The sequence below is a fragment of the Falco peregrinus genome, chromosome Z (genome assembly GCF_023634155.1).
Source record: "Falco peregrinus isolate bFalPer1 chromosome Z, bFalPer1.pri, whole genome shotgun sequence".
Taxonomy (NCBI): domain Eukaryota; kingdom Metazoa; phylum Chordata; class Aves; order Falconiformes; family Falconidae; genus Falco; species Falco peregrinus.
In genome coordinates, this window is record NC_073739.1 from 63,314,100 (window position 1) to 63,330,399 (window position 16,300).

General features: G+C 41.2%; 1 protein-coding gene across 3 annotated transcripts in view; it reads right to left on the reverse strand.

Moving 5' to 3' along the window:
* KIF2A (kinesin family member 2A) overlaps positions 1-16,026 on the reverse strand; it is a 42,485-nt gene extending 26,459 nt beyond the window's left edge. The window contains exons 1-7 of one of the 3 annotated variants that reach the window (XM_055791508.1): positions 15,832-16,025; positions 7,524-7,618; positions 6,135-6,236; positions 5,651-5,705; positions 3,522-3,653; positions 2,882-2,982; positions 471-566 (exon numbers count right to left, since the gene is read on the reverse strand). In XM_055791508.1, the coding sequence (XP_055647483.1) occupies positions 471-566; positions 2,882-2,982; positions 3,522-3,653; positions 5,651-5,705; positions 6,135-6,236; positions 7,524-7,618; positions 15,832-15,895 (645 nt within the window). In that variant the 5' untranslated portion in view covers positions 15,896-16,025. Of the gene's footprint in view, positions 1-470; positions 567-2,881; positions 2,983-3,521; positions 3,654-5,650; positions 5,706-6,134; positions 6,237-7,523; positions 7,619-15,831 lie in introns of all 3 variants that reach the window. The other 2 variants (XM_055791510.1, XM_055791509.1) reach the window with 2 other exon arrangements.
* Between the last annotated feature and the right edge of the window lie 274 nt (positions 16,027-16,300).

Genomic DNA, 16,300 nt, shown 5'->3' on the forward strand with positions numbered 1-16,300 from the left:
TCACAATCTCTGAGATCTGATAATCCTCATCATCTAAGGGTTCTGCTTCTCTGACTTCTCTGCAAACCAAAGGTCTTCATCAGCTTCAAAGATCAAACATTAATCTTTATACTCAGCAGGGTTTTCCAGAGAAGCTTAATGGTTTTGTGTGCACATCCCCTGGCGTCTCAGGAAAATTTACAATACAGAGTCTGAGTGACTACTTAGTATACATTGGTATTATTTTAAAGTAAAAAGATATTTAAATGGCATAACATAATTAACAGTAATTTAGTAACCTAGGGCTTACAACACCTACTAATGTTAATATAATCAAATTACTGAAAAAATAAACCCAAGTTATAACAGATACTCATATATATTAATAAACTACTTATTTTTGTATTTACAGACAGAAGTATACATTGAAAAAACTGAAAACAGCAAAACCACAGAAAGATTAAAATTTTCCATGTTGCTGGGTTACTTACAGGATCTGCAGTTGTCAGTGGTCTATAATCCAAACTTCCCCTGAAATCTCTTATCATACACATAATTTCATAATTTGGGTTTGTAGCATCAACTTCCTACGGAAGTAAGCAACAGAACTTCTAATACACTGTTTTCCCTAAAATGTACTAATTTCAGTATCTTCTGTATTTATCTAAAAGAAAAATATACATTAACTGAAATATTTCTGAAATTTTGGGAGAAAAAAAATAGTGTCTCAAATCCAAGTTGAACGCCTTTTTCCATTCTGTTGCAGCTAATTTACTGATGATACAGCAAACCAATTACATGCTTTCCATTTTATGGTTCTGGTTGGCATTTAACAGAAAATAATTTTTAATTGAGGCCTCATTAACGGCCTATTCAAGAAAGAAAAATGACTTCCACCTTCGCCAGAATCTTCACGCTAAAGACACACCTCCAATCAACTGCACAGCACCAGACACCATACACAGTCAACACTTAGGCTAATTAAAGTAAGGCAGTCCAACAGATGAGTGGGTAACACTCCATTACACAGGTACAACACACCCCCCAGGGGACCAGTGCAGGCACCCCAGCTGCTCTAAACACAACCCTGAATTCAAGTCAGTTAAAGGAGCTTGATCCTACTACTGGTCCCCAGCTAACTGCTACAATGCACTGCAAACTCATTTAACAGTCCTAGAGCCCCCTAAAAAGCAGAAGCAATCCCAAGGATACACAGGACACTACATCCAGGGTCAGAAGACCTTGCACCCCTAAACCTGGAGCCATCAGTATCAGAGCAAATGGACACCTTAAGAGGCCATGCGTGGAGCCCCTCCAAGTCCTGCTAGGCCTGAGCCTTCTGTGAGCTGAGCTGGTGCTCTGCAGAATAAACAAAATGTCCTTCCTGTCACTTCTCCCTGCAGTTGTCAGTTTTTACACCATTTCAGGACATGCTGCTGATGCCATATGTAGCCAGCTCTGGTGCTCAGACCTTAAGTTTTTCACGGCTCCCCTCAAATGATATAAAACTCTAAATCACAGCTGGTTGTGGAACAGCATAGGCACTCTCAGAAAGCACTGCACTGGGGTTAACAAGCTGGAAGGGCACCAGCTCATGACTCCACACCTGTGACACAGCCAATCCTCACCACAGATAAAACTGTCCTGGTAATCAGAAGCTGAATGTACCGTGATGTTGTTCACCCCAATGACAGTGAACTAAAAACTGCTGACAGTTAAGTCCACACAAAAAACCACTGCTGAAACATTTCCTTCTAACATTTAGAAGAAGCATTGCTTTTTTATGGAAAAAGTGTTTGAATATTCTTCAAACCATGTTTAAAGGTCTTGGCCACCTGAAGACAGTGCTTGGCTAATTATTGCTGCATTTCACAGCAGCAACAACAACAACAGAATACACAAAGCAACACAAAGCACAGGTACATACAGATCACCAAAAAAACCAGAGCTTCCTGGAGCTAAGACTCATATCCAAAGACAGTTTTCACAAAAGAAAAAGAACCTTTTAGGTGTAATACCACAAAGTATTTTAATAGATAAAGCAAAAAAAAAAATGTTTGTTCCTCACACATAAAGACACAGTAATGTTTTGTATTTGAGTAAATGGATGGAGATTAGAGAGTATGAATTCACAGGTGATTTTAGGTCAGCTTCAAAACATCAATAAACCATGAAGTAGATTGCCTGAATTATTGACATGGTGGTGGTACTTCTCATGTCAGTAGCGGGTTGGTACTATCTGTTCAGAGACTAACACATACACACAGGGCCACCAACAAGATTACACTACTAGTTTTGCCAAACCTTTCACACCACTGTGACAGGAATTAATTTAATATTAAGAGATTTTTTCTCACAGGATTATCAACTTCATTTCTTTTATACAAGTTTCTAACAACTTGCTGCCAAGCTCCTTGCATGATGCAAAGCTAAATTATAAATGCGTATACTGGGTTAAAGAAAAAAAAAGTTAAAAATCACTGTTCAAATTGATCTATAAAGCATCAAAGATCATAAAGAACAATTTATCATTATGTTGTAATACTTCCTGTAGAATAACAGAGCTATCTAAAAGCCAAAGGTCTGATTATCTTCAACAATATATTTTCCCTAAGAAATGGCTCTCATCAGCACTCGACCTTTAAAGACCACGTGGCAAGACAAGCAATTGTAAGCAATTATTTCTGTTGAAAGAAAAAGGGGGAAAACTGTCTAAAGTAATAGCTATGACAGCAATGCAACCAAGCACCAAAATTATTCATCAAACTTGTATACAGCATGAAAACATTTAATTTCAAGATTACTGAACTTCGTAAAAATTACTAAGGACTGAAAAAAGCACAATGATTTTGCAAATTTCTCTTGCTGACATACGTTTTCCATTCTAACTAAAAATACTAACCTGAGCTTTTTTTTCTCGGAGTTCCTGCTGCTGTAACCTTCTTTTTTCACGTTTCTCTTGCAGCTTTTCAACCTCTTTTACACAATTTGATTTTCTGCGTGCTTAAAGAAAATGATATAATTTTAGAGTATTTTGTGTTGCATGTATTTAGTATTTACAATGTAACATTTCAATTATATATTGTCAATAATTAGAATGCATTTAAGTCAACTCAAGCAGATCAGTATTAGTACTGAATAGTTATGGTAATTTAATTTCTAAAATTCATAAAATCATTTAGAAAAAAAATTATGGGAATGGGACAGTAATTACATGACCAAAAAAATGTAAGTACAATGACCCTCAAAAAAAATATTTGGAGGGATACATGTGATCTCTTGGTTCGAATTAAATGAAAGTCTAGGCAAATTAAAAAAACCAGCACTGCCGTAGTTTAAAAAAGATCAAGGAAAACTAAATTCCAAATACTAGCACAACTGTGACAAAAGTGAACACTTGTTTAGTGACAGCTCCTTGAGGAAGCCCACAGACAACTGCACATGTAGACAGACCCTCTGTCATTTATGGACAACAACATAATCCAAGAGAATGTACATGTAATGCCCAGAATGAATGAATCCTTGATACATGGTTTACATACAAAGGGGTCCAAATTCCTTTTTTGTAGCTTGAACTGGAGATAAATCTGGAAAACCAGGCAAACCACCATTCTGTTGAGAGGAGGAAGGCTGCTCAGGAAGCTGACTAGGTCGTGCACGTACAGAACCAACCACTGCAAAGGAAAAGAACAAAGCTCATCTGGACATAGAAGAGTTAACATTTCTACTCAATTCTGAACCACTTAGTTATGAGGACATAAAACAAGGCCCCTTTCCAGACACAACAATTTATTAGGGGTGAGGGGGAGCCATCCATGTAGAACATCTATTAATAAAGACGTTTGGTATGCAGCCTTTTTCATACACCAACACAACATAATTGAGTACTAACACTGCACATGCATATTTTCAAACACTCTACTGCAGAATTAATACAATTCATTATGTGCACAGAATGAAGGGTGTACTGGGAGATAAGTAGTCCTGAAGCTTGAAGTGCTGAAATTTTACTTATATTGTGATTATACCCAAAAACCGAGTGACAAAAGAAGCCTCACTCTGTTCCACGTTCTCTAGATGTTACAAAATGGTACCACCCCACTGAGCCAACGATCTCTGAAGGAGCAAAGGCATAGAAATGAAAGGCAGCAAAGTGCAGCTCTACCTGTGAGTGGAAGTAACAAACTTCTTTGACACTATACTGGGATACAGATATAATCAATACGTCTAAACGTATGCATCGATTCTACTTGTGCTAAGGATACCAATTTCTGAAGATGTAGTAATGTCTGTTCCCAGTGAAAGCAGTGGGAGTGGTGAGCATGCAAGCCTCTTTGGCAGAGCTGAATGCTTTAAATTGTTTCTCAAAGAGCTGCTTCAAGCACCTCTGCTTCAGTTGACCCATTTTCTACACACACTCCTAAGAGTCTGCCAGAACAGCAACAGAAGTGAAGGTATCAGTTTTGATTAGCAGCCAGAGATGACACTCCAAACAAAGGCCAGGTCACTCTACAACATGAAGACAACTATGGAAACAGGTATTCAATGGGACAGCCAAGATAAATGCCCAAATCCTTCCAAATATGGTAGGAGATCTAGTTTAGAGCACAAATTGACTACACAAGACAAGTGTGCTGAGAAAAGCTTAATCACAAAGCCAACAAAGAACAAATACTTAGGTCAAATCTCAATAGTAAGAAGCATAGGACATACTAAGATACAGGTTACAGGGTTATTCCATACCCAACAGACCATTTACTGCAAATGACATCATGTATGGATGTGATGAGAGCCCATCAGTGAGGTGTACCAAATCTAAATCATTAGTTTGAAAAAATTATCCCCTCCTCATAAGATTTTTGATTTGTTTAACATCCCCAGAGCCAAATGGCAGAAGGGCGCAAGTGGTCTCAATCATGCACCAAAAAACTCTGAACACTTGCAAAGATATGCAAGCCCACTTGTTTTTCAAGTTTAAACAGATGGACCGGAACCTATCCTGAACTAATGACATTAGATTAATGTTTGGAAGAATAACCACCACTATCATCAGTACAAGTCAGTTAAGCCTAAAGCAGGAAAGCAAATTAAAACAATAAGCGGTAACTATTCCTTCTCATGTTATAAACACATCACATCTGCATTCATCCCATACATACTTTTCACCTATGTTCCCCTGGTATTTCAGCAAAAAATCTACAAAAAATGCTGTTAATTGTAGAGTGAGAAATAACCTGTAGGGCTTAAGTACTCTTTGAATGAATGTTTACACACAGACTATCACAAAACTAAACTAAAAATTCTCATGTTTTCAATATTTAAGTACACTACTTAGTGTATATTGAACACTCAATTAAGCTGAAGCAAATTAAGGATGCTTTAACTTGGAAGAGTCCACACATGATTTAACGTAGCACAGCACCTTCAGTTCATTCAGCTTAACCTTCCTAACGCTATACTGCTTAAACTTGCATACAAATACTGTTCATACAGTATGAATTCCTAAATATACATACGAGTTACTCTAAGAAAGATGTACCGTGTCTTTTACATGTCACACATATACATATCAAATGAGACATGCAGAATTACTGAGGAATGTTAGATGAGCAGGAAGTTAAAAAGTTTCCACATTTTTTACTTCTTTGAAATGGAAATAAGTAACATTTACCTTTGTTGTCTCTGGCAGTGTTCTCATTCTTAACAGCTCCTGCAGTTCGTCGCATCTACAGAGAAAGCAATCTCTGTTATTTAATCACCATATTATTGAAAACACAACCCGCACCCCCACCCACTGCTTTCCAGTGAATGCAAACAACATCAGCAGTACAGAGTTGATGGCTGCTAAATCCCCCCCTGAAGAGCCCAGGGTGAAGACTGCTTGAACTATACGTACTGTTTCAAAACCTCCAAAACCTTTTCTATATTTTTCCCTGACATACAATTAGTTATATAAATATTAGTTCCCGACACCCTCTCTGCCAAACCTGTTCTTAGAAAAAATTTTGGAACTCCTATTAGCCACAGGAAAAAGAAAGGAACAGAGTTATTGAAAGCTCCACAGACACAAAAGTTAAAGTTAAAAATTGAGGCATAACTACATGTATACAAGTACTGTAAGTTTAACATGAACATGTTGTATAGAAATTACCAACCTTCATTCTGGTTACTCTGATTGATGTATTAGCTGGAAGTGATTCAAGATCTTCATCAGGTGCAAGACCTGGGTTAAGTGAAAATATACTATCCAACTCGATCTGTATAAAAGAGTATAAAACACATTTGTTTGATTCCTAAAACAATATTCACCCAGTCCATGTCTCTTGTTATGTTTGGGACTAAACAGTAAATACATTTAGTGTTTTTACACCATCATTTGTTAATTCTAAAACCTGAATAATCTTGTTTTATATACAATAGAACCAGTGCAAGCTTTGGTCTTTGTATTAGTTGCAAATACACCCTTCAAAAAAGGGATTAATTAAAAAATGACCAATAAATATTTTAATTTTTTAAAGTAATTAAATGAAAACAGCAGCAAATTACCACAGTAATACTAGCTACTTCTAAATATGACATTCTGTGACATAAAAAGAAAGCAATCTCAATTATTTGAAATTTCCTTTACAGTGCAAAAGAAACAGAGGAATTACAACCACCCAAAAAATAAAAGCATAGCTGAAACCATGTTACATTTATCACGCCTTTTTTTTTTTTTCTTTTAAGTGATCCTTATTCAAAATCCTGTTAAGATTTAAGGGCAGAGGAACAGGATCTTAAAAATAACTGGCTTCAGATCTATTGAAACCTGGTTTCCTAAAAAACTTAAATAGCTTTGATGTCCACAGACTATCATTTCCTCTGGCTGGACCTTTCAAAGACCACACTACTGTATGGATTCTTCATGTCCAGAGGGATGAGCTCAGCTGATGAGATCACCAGGACTTTCTCACAACTTTTCTTTTACTTGTGTTTTCACAAAAACCAGTGAAATATTATTTCTGAGACGCTCCTCAAAATCTCAGCTGAAACTGGCTAACATGGTCCAAAATTTAAAGGAAGAGAGGACAGCAAAGTGTTACGAAGACACGGTTTCTCAGGAAAAGCAAGGCTAGAAAATTGCCAAAAATAAATAAGCAAACAAAGCAGCAGTTCAAGTCCTCAATAATATAAACACAAAAAGATTTCTAATCTAGCTTTCTCACTAGTTTCCTGTCTGAACTGCAAGTCATTCTCCCCCTCAAAAATTTTATTTTTCTACTTGTAAAAAGGGCATAACAAGGTGAGCCTTTGTCATCTGGTTCAAAATCAGTAGATTAAAAAAACTATTTAAAAGCTATGACACAGAGATCAGGAAGTCTAATTTAATACAACAGAAACAAGCATTTGCCCAATAGATCCAAGACAAAACAGACTTTAACCAAAGAATCAAGTAAATTAAGGCCTGTATCTTGTTTTTGTCTCCAGTCCAAACTCCAAACTAATATTCATGTATATTACACATCGCTTAAAAGAGAACCAAGTTCTAAAATAATTAAGTTTACCTCTTTGCCTTTAGTATCTCCATTTTCAATCCATTCAACAGTTACGCTTTCACTATCTTCATTTAGAGATGTTACCATGGCTTGGTGAATTCGGCCTAGAAAGCAAACACAAATGATCATTTATTAACTGGTGGAAGAATTTTCCAGAAGTTATTTTCATCCCTCGACTGAGAGGTGCAGAGAGAGGCAGGAAGAAGAGGATCAAAAATAAGGTGATAAATAGAACATGATTCCTGGCCACACAGTGTGAAGACCTGATCCACCAGTGATGGCTCTAAGGGACAATCAGCATACAAGTGAAAAGCTCAATGAACAGAAAACTGGGTGGTAATTTAACCAAAAACACCACATGAAAGCCACACCACTCAGACTGTCTTTTCTTGAGAGAAGAAAACTCAACACCATGAGCCTCCCACAGGCACTAAAATCTCCTGAGATGTGCTCCACAAAGGCTCATCTGTCCCCCTTCTAGGCTGATACAACATCACGTGTCCCAACATGGGAGTAAAGCCTGCTGAAACTGTATTCTGATATCTGTTTCTTATGGGCATCCAATCAGTCAGTAATTCAACTAAAATTAAACTGCCTGCAACACTAATACAAATCATCATTTCAAAACCAGCTGCTTACACAGACTGCTGAACTGGAGACAAGGTGCCACTGCTTTGATTTCTCCACTGAAAGACTCAAAGTCAATGTCCTGGTTTCAGCTGCAATAGCTACTTTTCTTCTTAGTAGCTGGTACAGTGCTGTGGTTTTGGATTTCATATGAGAATAATGTTCCAGTTGGGTTTTACTCCTCTCTCTTTTTGTTACCTCCCTTTTCATTATTACTATTACTACCACCATTGTTATTTATTATCGTATTTTACTTTATTTCAAGTTATTAAACTCTTATCTCAACCCACAGGTTTTACCTTTTTTCTGATACTTCTCCCCATCCCACCAGGTACAATAAAACAAGTAAACTTTCAGTATGAATATGGATTTTTCTTCTTAAGTATGTAGAGTACCACAACTTTTTTATGTCCTATTTCCTATGCACACTAGCAAGGAGCACTTGGAAGAGCACAACAGCCATGCACTGACACAAAAGGATCAAAGACCCAGGTGTCACATTGATTTCATATCTGTGCTGTGCCCTGAGTACCAAGAACAGGGGTTTCTAAAGAACAGCAGCCCAATGGAACTGCTCCTGCAACACCCTCCTTTAACAAGCCACAGCATGGACAAGCCACCTCTCACTCCACCCGCCCTGACCCACCTGCCAGGTGCCCAGGAGCCACGTGCAGCTCCCAAAGCACAAGCGACTGTCCTGGAGCAGGCCGTGTATATGTCGCAGCGCTTGCTAGGGGCAAGCCACAGCAAGGTTCCTTACACATCTGTCCTGGTCTGTCTCCCCCACCCTGCACCTGTCTTCTTCTGTAAAGCTCACAGCCTCCATAAATCCATTCCAGTTTTCTCCTCCACTGATTGTTTCAAACTTCTGTTTTAGCCATTTCAATCATAATTTCCAAAGTTCATGTTTTTATACAGTCTAAGCCTCTTAGGACCTGCTGAGGGACAGAAAGGAAAAAAACCTTGACCAATATCCTGGACTACCTCACCTAACAGCACAAGTAACAAATGTATACTCTTAATATTTATTTTATTGAAAAGGCTGCTCAACATTCACATCTAGTTAAAATAAAGCAAGACAACAGACTATGGGGAAGTCATGAACAGTAACGGCAAATCTATGTACTCTAACATAACATGCAGGGGAAGAGACTAACTGAATTAGTTAACTGGAAAAGCCTAGCACTCTAGAGACTCGCAAGGCAGGCAGCAGCCCTGGGCACCACTACTTTCATATCTGCAGCGTTCACCTCCCCAGCAACATACAGTACATATACATTTTACAACCTCTACACTTGTCCTTGCTCAAAGCGTAAGATTCACCCCATCACTAAAGAAGGTTAATCCTCCCCCTTTGCTTCACTTTGCTTCCTTCTTCTAGCATTTGCTGCCTTTTATTTCCCTCACCCATGTTTTGTCTGAACAAACTCTTCCATTCATGCTTCCTGAGCACAATTTTCACAGGCGCCCCAGCTGTATTTGCCACTCAGGTGCTGCCAGATGAGCAGGCAGGGACCACACCTGTGCCCTCCCCTCCCTGCATGGATGCTTCTCCCTTTCCCCTCACCCCAAAGGACATTGTCCAGGCATGCATCCTGCCCTCAGGACCCTGCTGAATTCTGCTGGTTGCAGGGCTGAAGCAGACTCACCAAGCACAATGCTCTTGCACCGTATTTCCTTGGACAAGCATTTTTGTCCAAGTTTTCTTTGTGCAAGATCCTAAGTACACCTCTCCATTGTTTTTTCCACTTTGAATAGCCTCTAGGGACTTAATTTCGTGCAAGAACACCCTGTTGTAGAACTGTTTCAATTAGCTATCTGGTCCATCAGCAAAATAGCAACAGAAGCCACTGTCCTTTCTGCAGAGTGCTGCTCCCACCACTTCCACAAACAGCATGCTGGAACCACAAGGACACAAAAACTGTGGGAACTGAAGACTCCTCAAGCTTACGTTGATATAATCTTCTGCTATTCTTTTAAGGCTTGGCCCAGCTATCTGCAGGATCAAGAGAATAATTATATATGAAAAGGTCTAACTTAAGCAAAACATTCTGAACAATATTATGATAATACTTTGTTACTGCATTTTATAAATTTTGAAGAAAAGCACTATTCACAGCTGAAACTTGTGACACTGTATTAGTCACAGAGCCACCACGTAAGTCCTCTTACCTGCTCCTCTGTTACTTTTGACAGAGTACAAATAATAATTTAAAAAGGTTTAACCTTTGCCATAACAAGTCCAAGAAGATCAAAGCAGGCTGATGGATCAATAGAAAACACTACACACTCTCACAAACACAGTAAGCCAGCATGCTGTAACAAAAGAATCACAATAGACCTTCCATCTCTGTGCCAGATTTCATCTGTTTCCTGGCCAAGAAAGTCAGGACTGAATTTTAAAAAAAACCACTTAATTTTTGTTAGTAGTGGCTTTTATGCCCACCTTCCGAATATGCTCAACTTAGAAAATGTGTACTATAATGTTTAAACTGGCAATGTACCCATACAACTTGTTTGTAAAATTTCTTTGTTACTAAAACTTTTACATGTTATTGAAGAGCCAGAAAGCACATTTACATCTTTACAATTGCCTCTTGCTCTCTGCAAACAGTATTCCATTATAGTTTTCTAGTACACAGCTGAATACAGCAGCTGGGAAATTCAGGAATGCCAGCAACCAATTAGGCTGGCATAAACCTCGTCTAGCATATAAAGCAAGACCAAGCTGCAAATCCTAAAGCATAAGAGCCAAATCAATCTGTAGAGAGTGGCTGAAGGCAACATCCTTGATTTGTGGTGCATTTTCTAAGGCTGGTATCAAAATGCGAAATGCAAATATGTATACGTAAACACAAATGTGCATTATGGCAAACTGAAAAATGAACAAGTGATTCAAGAAAGACTTTTCACACACATCTCGAAAACAAAAGTAGACTCATAGTGCTGATACACTGACTCTTCACTCAGCATGTCTTTAATTTCTAGCGCCTCTCCTCACATGATCAGAATTCACATCAGAGGCAAAACTTTTTCTGAGAAGTTGTTCCATTGCTGTAGAGCTCAAAAGTAATGTAGAAGTTATTTCAGAAGGTTATTATTTGTATAAATATGTTCTGTCACATAGTGTGTGGCATCTGGCTTATCTCTACTGACTAGAGCATGCAGAAAATATTGCTCCAAATACAGTAATTCAACAGGAACGTATGTTAAGCCAACACTTTACAATTACCTTAAACACACATACGTTATAATGTTCTCATCCTAATCAATACAAGAACATAAATTTCTCCATTCCCGCTTCCTAGTCATCTGATGAACATTTGTCAAACAGAAGAAAGCAACTATAAACATCTGCAGAAATATCAAATAAATCCCCTCTATTGCAAGAGTCCTTTAGGGTAGCTATGGGTGCAGAAAAAGCTTCAAGCGGCAGCAGCAAAAGCAAATAATCAAGGCTAAATCAAACAATTTAACTAACTCTCAACCTAGGTTGATCACATATACCAAGTTGTATTTGGGTCCATACCTCTAAGCAAACTGAACTTTTTCTATCAGCAAAACTTCTCTAAACCACCACAATTCTGAAGCAGTGATATATGACAGTACTAAAGCCACGGCCTTTTCACCTTCCTAATACTTTTCAGAAACCTAAGTTAGCAATGTTAAATATGGGTGGTTGTTTTCTAAATTACAGTCTGGGCTACAGCACTGGCTGACATGTGACTCAAACCCCTTGGCGCTCTCCCAGGTGACTCAAGAAATAAGGCTAGAAGACAATCTCAGCCTTCCCCACCCTTTGACATGATTGAAGTGCACTGGCCCTAAAAGCCACTGTGCTCACACATCTCATGCAACAGTTCTGTGAAGTATCTTTTGAGCCATAATAATGAAAAATTTAAGCACAGGCTCTGATCAGGTTATGGAGAAGAAAGGCTCACAACTTCCACTATGACCTTCTCATTCCTCCCCCAAAACCAGTATAGCGGGACTCTGCCCGGCAGCATCATGCTATGACCATCACACAGTTGTTTAAGCCTTGTTGGCTCAAACCCAGGCAATTATTTTTAGCGGGGCTAGGCTACTGCAATGTTAATGGGCCTGACATTCAGTATAGGAAACTTACTGCTTGTGTTACATTCTCTGAACTTACCACTTCTTTAGAAGCCCACATCTGTTATATTAGTTCAGGCAGTGGTCTGTCAGCTGAGCACTTTAGCTTTTCTGTATGCCTCAACAGTAGATGTTGCATAGTGCAAAAATACACTACAACTTAACATCTGCTACAGAGGCTTGCTGTGGATGACCACTGCAACACAAGCTACCCATCCCTTCAAAGATTGTAACAGGCATTTGTGAAATAGCCATAATTTTCCTAATCATGTTTATGAGGAACTAGCATGAACATTATCTCATCTAGAGACATCTGGATAGGATTGACCTTCACCCTCTGCCACTTGGTCTTCAAAAATTAAAACTGCAAAACTTCACTTTCTTTCAAAAATAATACAATGCCCTAGTTACATATACAAAAGAAACACATTTAGGAGAAACATGAGGCTGCAAATTCAGAAGCAGCATTTGCCAAAATTAGTATGGTCCAGAAAACTGCCTCCTGTGCTATGGGGTCCAGACCTGGCAAGTCTGGTGGACGGGTCTTCCCACTCTTCACAGAGCCCAGGAAGGTGAAAAATAATCCTCTCCTCACCAAACAATGCCTACACCAAACTTGAGGGGAAAAATCCCATAGAAAAAGAGAATTCCAGGCTCAGTATCTCCAGTGATGTCAATTGTGATGACATCCCTATTCAGGCAATCAGGGCTTGTCATGGTCCTGCTTGCACTACACAGACAGCCCTGCTGCTGATCTCCCAAAGAAAAACCAGCAGATGTTTCTTTCTCCACAATACTAAACATATTTAATTTTCTTTTGTTCCAAAGTGTAATTTATCCACAAACAAGCAGCCTTTTGTTCTCTTTTGTATCTACCACGGGTACATATTATTTTTGTTTTACTTAATCATATAGATTTGTTCTGGTTTTGCCAGCTTTTCTTATTGTCTTACCTGTTACCTTATAGTGTTATCACACTGCCAAATGGGTCACTAAACACGCACAGCACCTGATATATATTTTATTAAGAGCTTTCTTTAGAAATGTATTTAGTTAAAATTATATGGGTTTTTAATATTTATTTATTTTTGTGAATGATCCCTAGCTACCAACTCATTTTGTTTTATCCTCTAAATTACCACGGCAATACCCAAGTCCTTCAAGTTATTACCCAAATCAAGTTTCCCATGTCTGCCTGTATATTTCAGGTTTGAACTAAAATCCAACTTAATCCACTCTTCCCCCATCTAGAAAGGTACCAATTTCAGGAAAAAAAACCCCACACATCTAAGATATGTATCCAATTTCTGTGTAAAAAAAAAAAAAAAAAAAAATCACAGACAGTGCTTTAGAAAAACAAAGTTCACAGATCTTACTGGCAGGCCACTAACAAATGAGATGGGGGGGTGAGGTGGGGCGGAACAACACAGACAGCACTGTTGTCATGGGTTTTGCTTCTCTAATGATTGTTAAATCTGCAATCTCTTCACATTGTGATTCATTTTTTTTTTCTGCTGACCTTTCATTTTGCAAACCAATCTCTAAAATTTCCCTTTACATTCAAAACAAGTTTTCTGTGGTTTCCCCAGTTAGGGGAATACTGGATTTTTACTTCCCTTCAAGGCAGGTCCAGTTTCTTTTGGGAGTGGGGAGCTAGTACTCTTTTAAGCGTATTTCAAAGGGCATTATTTTACATTAGTGAGCTCCTCCTAAAACATCTTCCCTTTATTTGCTTTCAGAAGCTACAGTGACAGTGAAATCAATGGCAGTCATCCCACAGGCTTCAAAGAAGGTTGTCAAGAGCATCTCACCACCATAGCATTCAGAAGCTACAGCTACATATTGCCTCTGGAGGCATCAGTGTCAGAGCAAGATAGGGGACTTGTTTCTGAAGTGGCTCAATTCATAAATAAGTGTCACATCATGATGGCCAACAGATGCACTGACATACAGGTATTTATCCGCAAGTTATCTCAGATGTACCATGCCAGTCATCCTATCATTTTTAAGAGTGGGTAAATTTTGCACATTACCTTGGTCACAGAAAGATACTTCAAAGGAAGCACCTGTCTACATCTAATACACAGCACCATTAAGTCCCCTAGTTCAATAAACTGAATACATTTCACCTTTATGTTACTTCAGGTGACACAGAAGTTATTAAGCACCACCTGAGAGGCTAGGTATAATATAGCGTCCGGCCAACACTGACCATTATTTGATTGCAGGACTGAACTGCAGTATAGGATACAAGAAAGACAAGCTGCATGAAGCTTGTTGGCTGCTTGTTTCCTGCCTCCTGACAAAACCATCCTAACTTCAATGCCTTTGACCTCCAGATCTTCCTTCTCTTAGAAAGATCTGCTTATTCTTTAGCAAGCTCCAGAACCCTGGAAAGAGAAAATACGAAGACTTTCCAGAAAATCCCAGCAGAACCCCACCCTGGTTTAGCAGGCTTCACAGATCTCACCAAGGCCAAGAACAGATCACATATTCCCACTCAGATTGAAGACCTGAGGTCATGACTGACCTGCCATTAATTCAGTGAACTTCTCATGTCAGTTCTCTCCTACCAGACAAATCTGAAGAGCTAGCACCCTAAACCTGTCACACATGCCTCCTTTATTCATGTGTATTTCTAGACAGCACCATGCATCCTCCCGCCAGGAGATACTTACCAAAATGAGAAACACTGGATCCCCCACAGAAATAACTCATGGGCATTATCAGCAAGCATTCTTGTTACATTTTAATCATAAAGAGCATCTGATACAATAACATCAAGCTTTCTATCAAGTGATGGAAGTGTTCAAAGACATTTCTGTCCGGGCACGCTGCTGTGCCGTTTATTCAGAGCCCAGCTTGTACACCAGAGCAAACAAGTTTTTGCTTTACACTGTAGGCCTTTCCTCCTTCCATCACCCAATCCTCCGGGCAAGGCCTTCCCATCTCTCGGCCAAGGGCTCCTCGGGCTCCCCTTCCCACCCACGCCCCTCTCCCCCCCCCCCCCCGATCCCCTCATGATGCCCATCCACGGCCACGCCGCCCGCACGTCTCGCCGCCCACCTCCCGCGCTACCCCCCGGCCACGAGCGCCCCCCCCATCCCCGCTGCACCCTCCCGGCCTCCCGCCCCACCTCAGCCCCCGCCCCCCCCCCCCCCCCCCATCCCTGCTGCACCCTCCCGGCCTCCCGCCCCACCTCAGCCCCCCGCCTTGCCGCCACCGCCCCCCCCCCCCCCATCCCTGCTGCACCCTCCCGGCCTCCCGCCCCACCTCAGCCCCCCGCCTTGCCGCCGCCGCCGCACCCCCCACCCCGCCGCGCTACCGCAGCCTCTCTGTCCCCCGCGGCGGCGGCCGCCGCTCGCCCCGCGCAACCGCCCTGCGCCGCCAAGCGCCAGCGCTCCCCTGACAACGGCAGCGCGCGCCAGGCCCGGCCACTCCCCGGCCCCGCGTACACAATGGGCCCCGCGCGCAGCCCCTCCCTGCCCCCCGCAGGCCGCGCACCGGGGCGGCAGCGGCGCCCGGCCAGGGCTCCAAGACGACAGGCCGAGCCGGCCCCTGCCGCCGCCATACTAACCATCGCTGCGCTTGATCTCCACGTTGACGCCTATCCGGATCTTGCCGAAGTCGGCCGCTGCCATCGCTTTATGAGGCAGCCGAGGAAATCAGAAGCACTGCAGGCCGGATGCACCGGGGACGAGAAGAGCGCGTACCGCTGTGGTAGCACCGACCGCGGCGGCTGTGTGAGGGAGCGAGGGAGGGAAGGAAGGAGGGAGGGAGGGAGGGAGGGAGGGAAGGAGGGAGGTACTCACTTAACGGGGAAAAGGTGGTGAGATAGAGACGGCGCCGGCCGAATATAAAAGGTGCTGGGCGCTTCTGCGCTTGCGCGGCGCGGCGTCACGGAAGGACCCACTGACGGCGGAGTCGGGTGTAGAGGTGCTGCCGCCGCGGCCTTCGGTAGCCGCTCGCTGTCCCCTCTTCCCCCTTCTCCCCCTCCTTCTGCTGCTGCTGCCTCGGTGGAAGGGGGCGCGCGGCCCTGCCGGGTC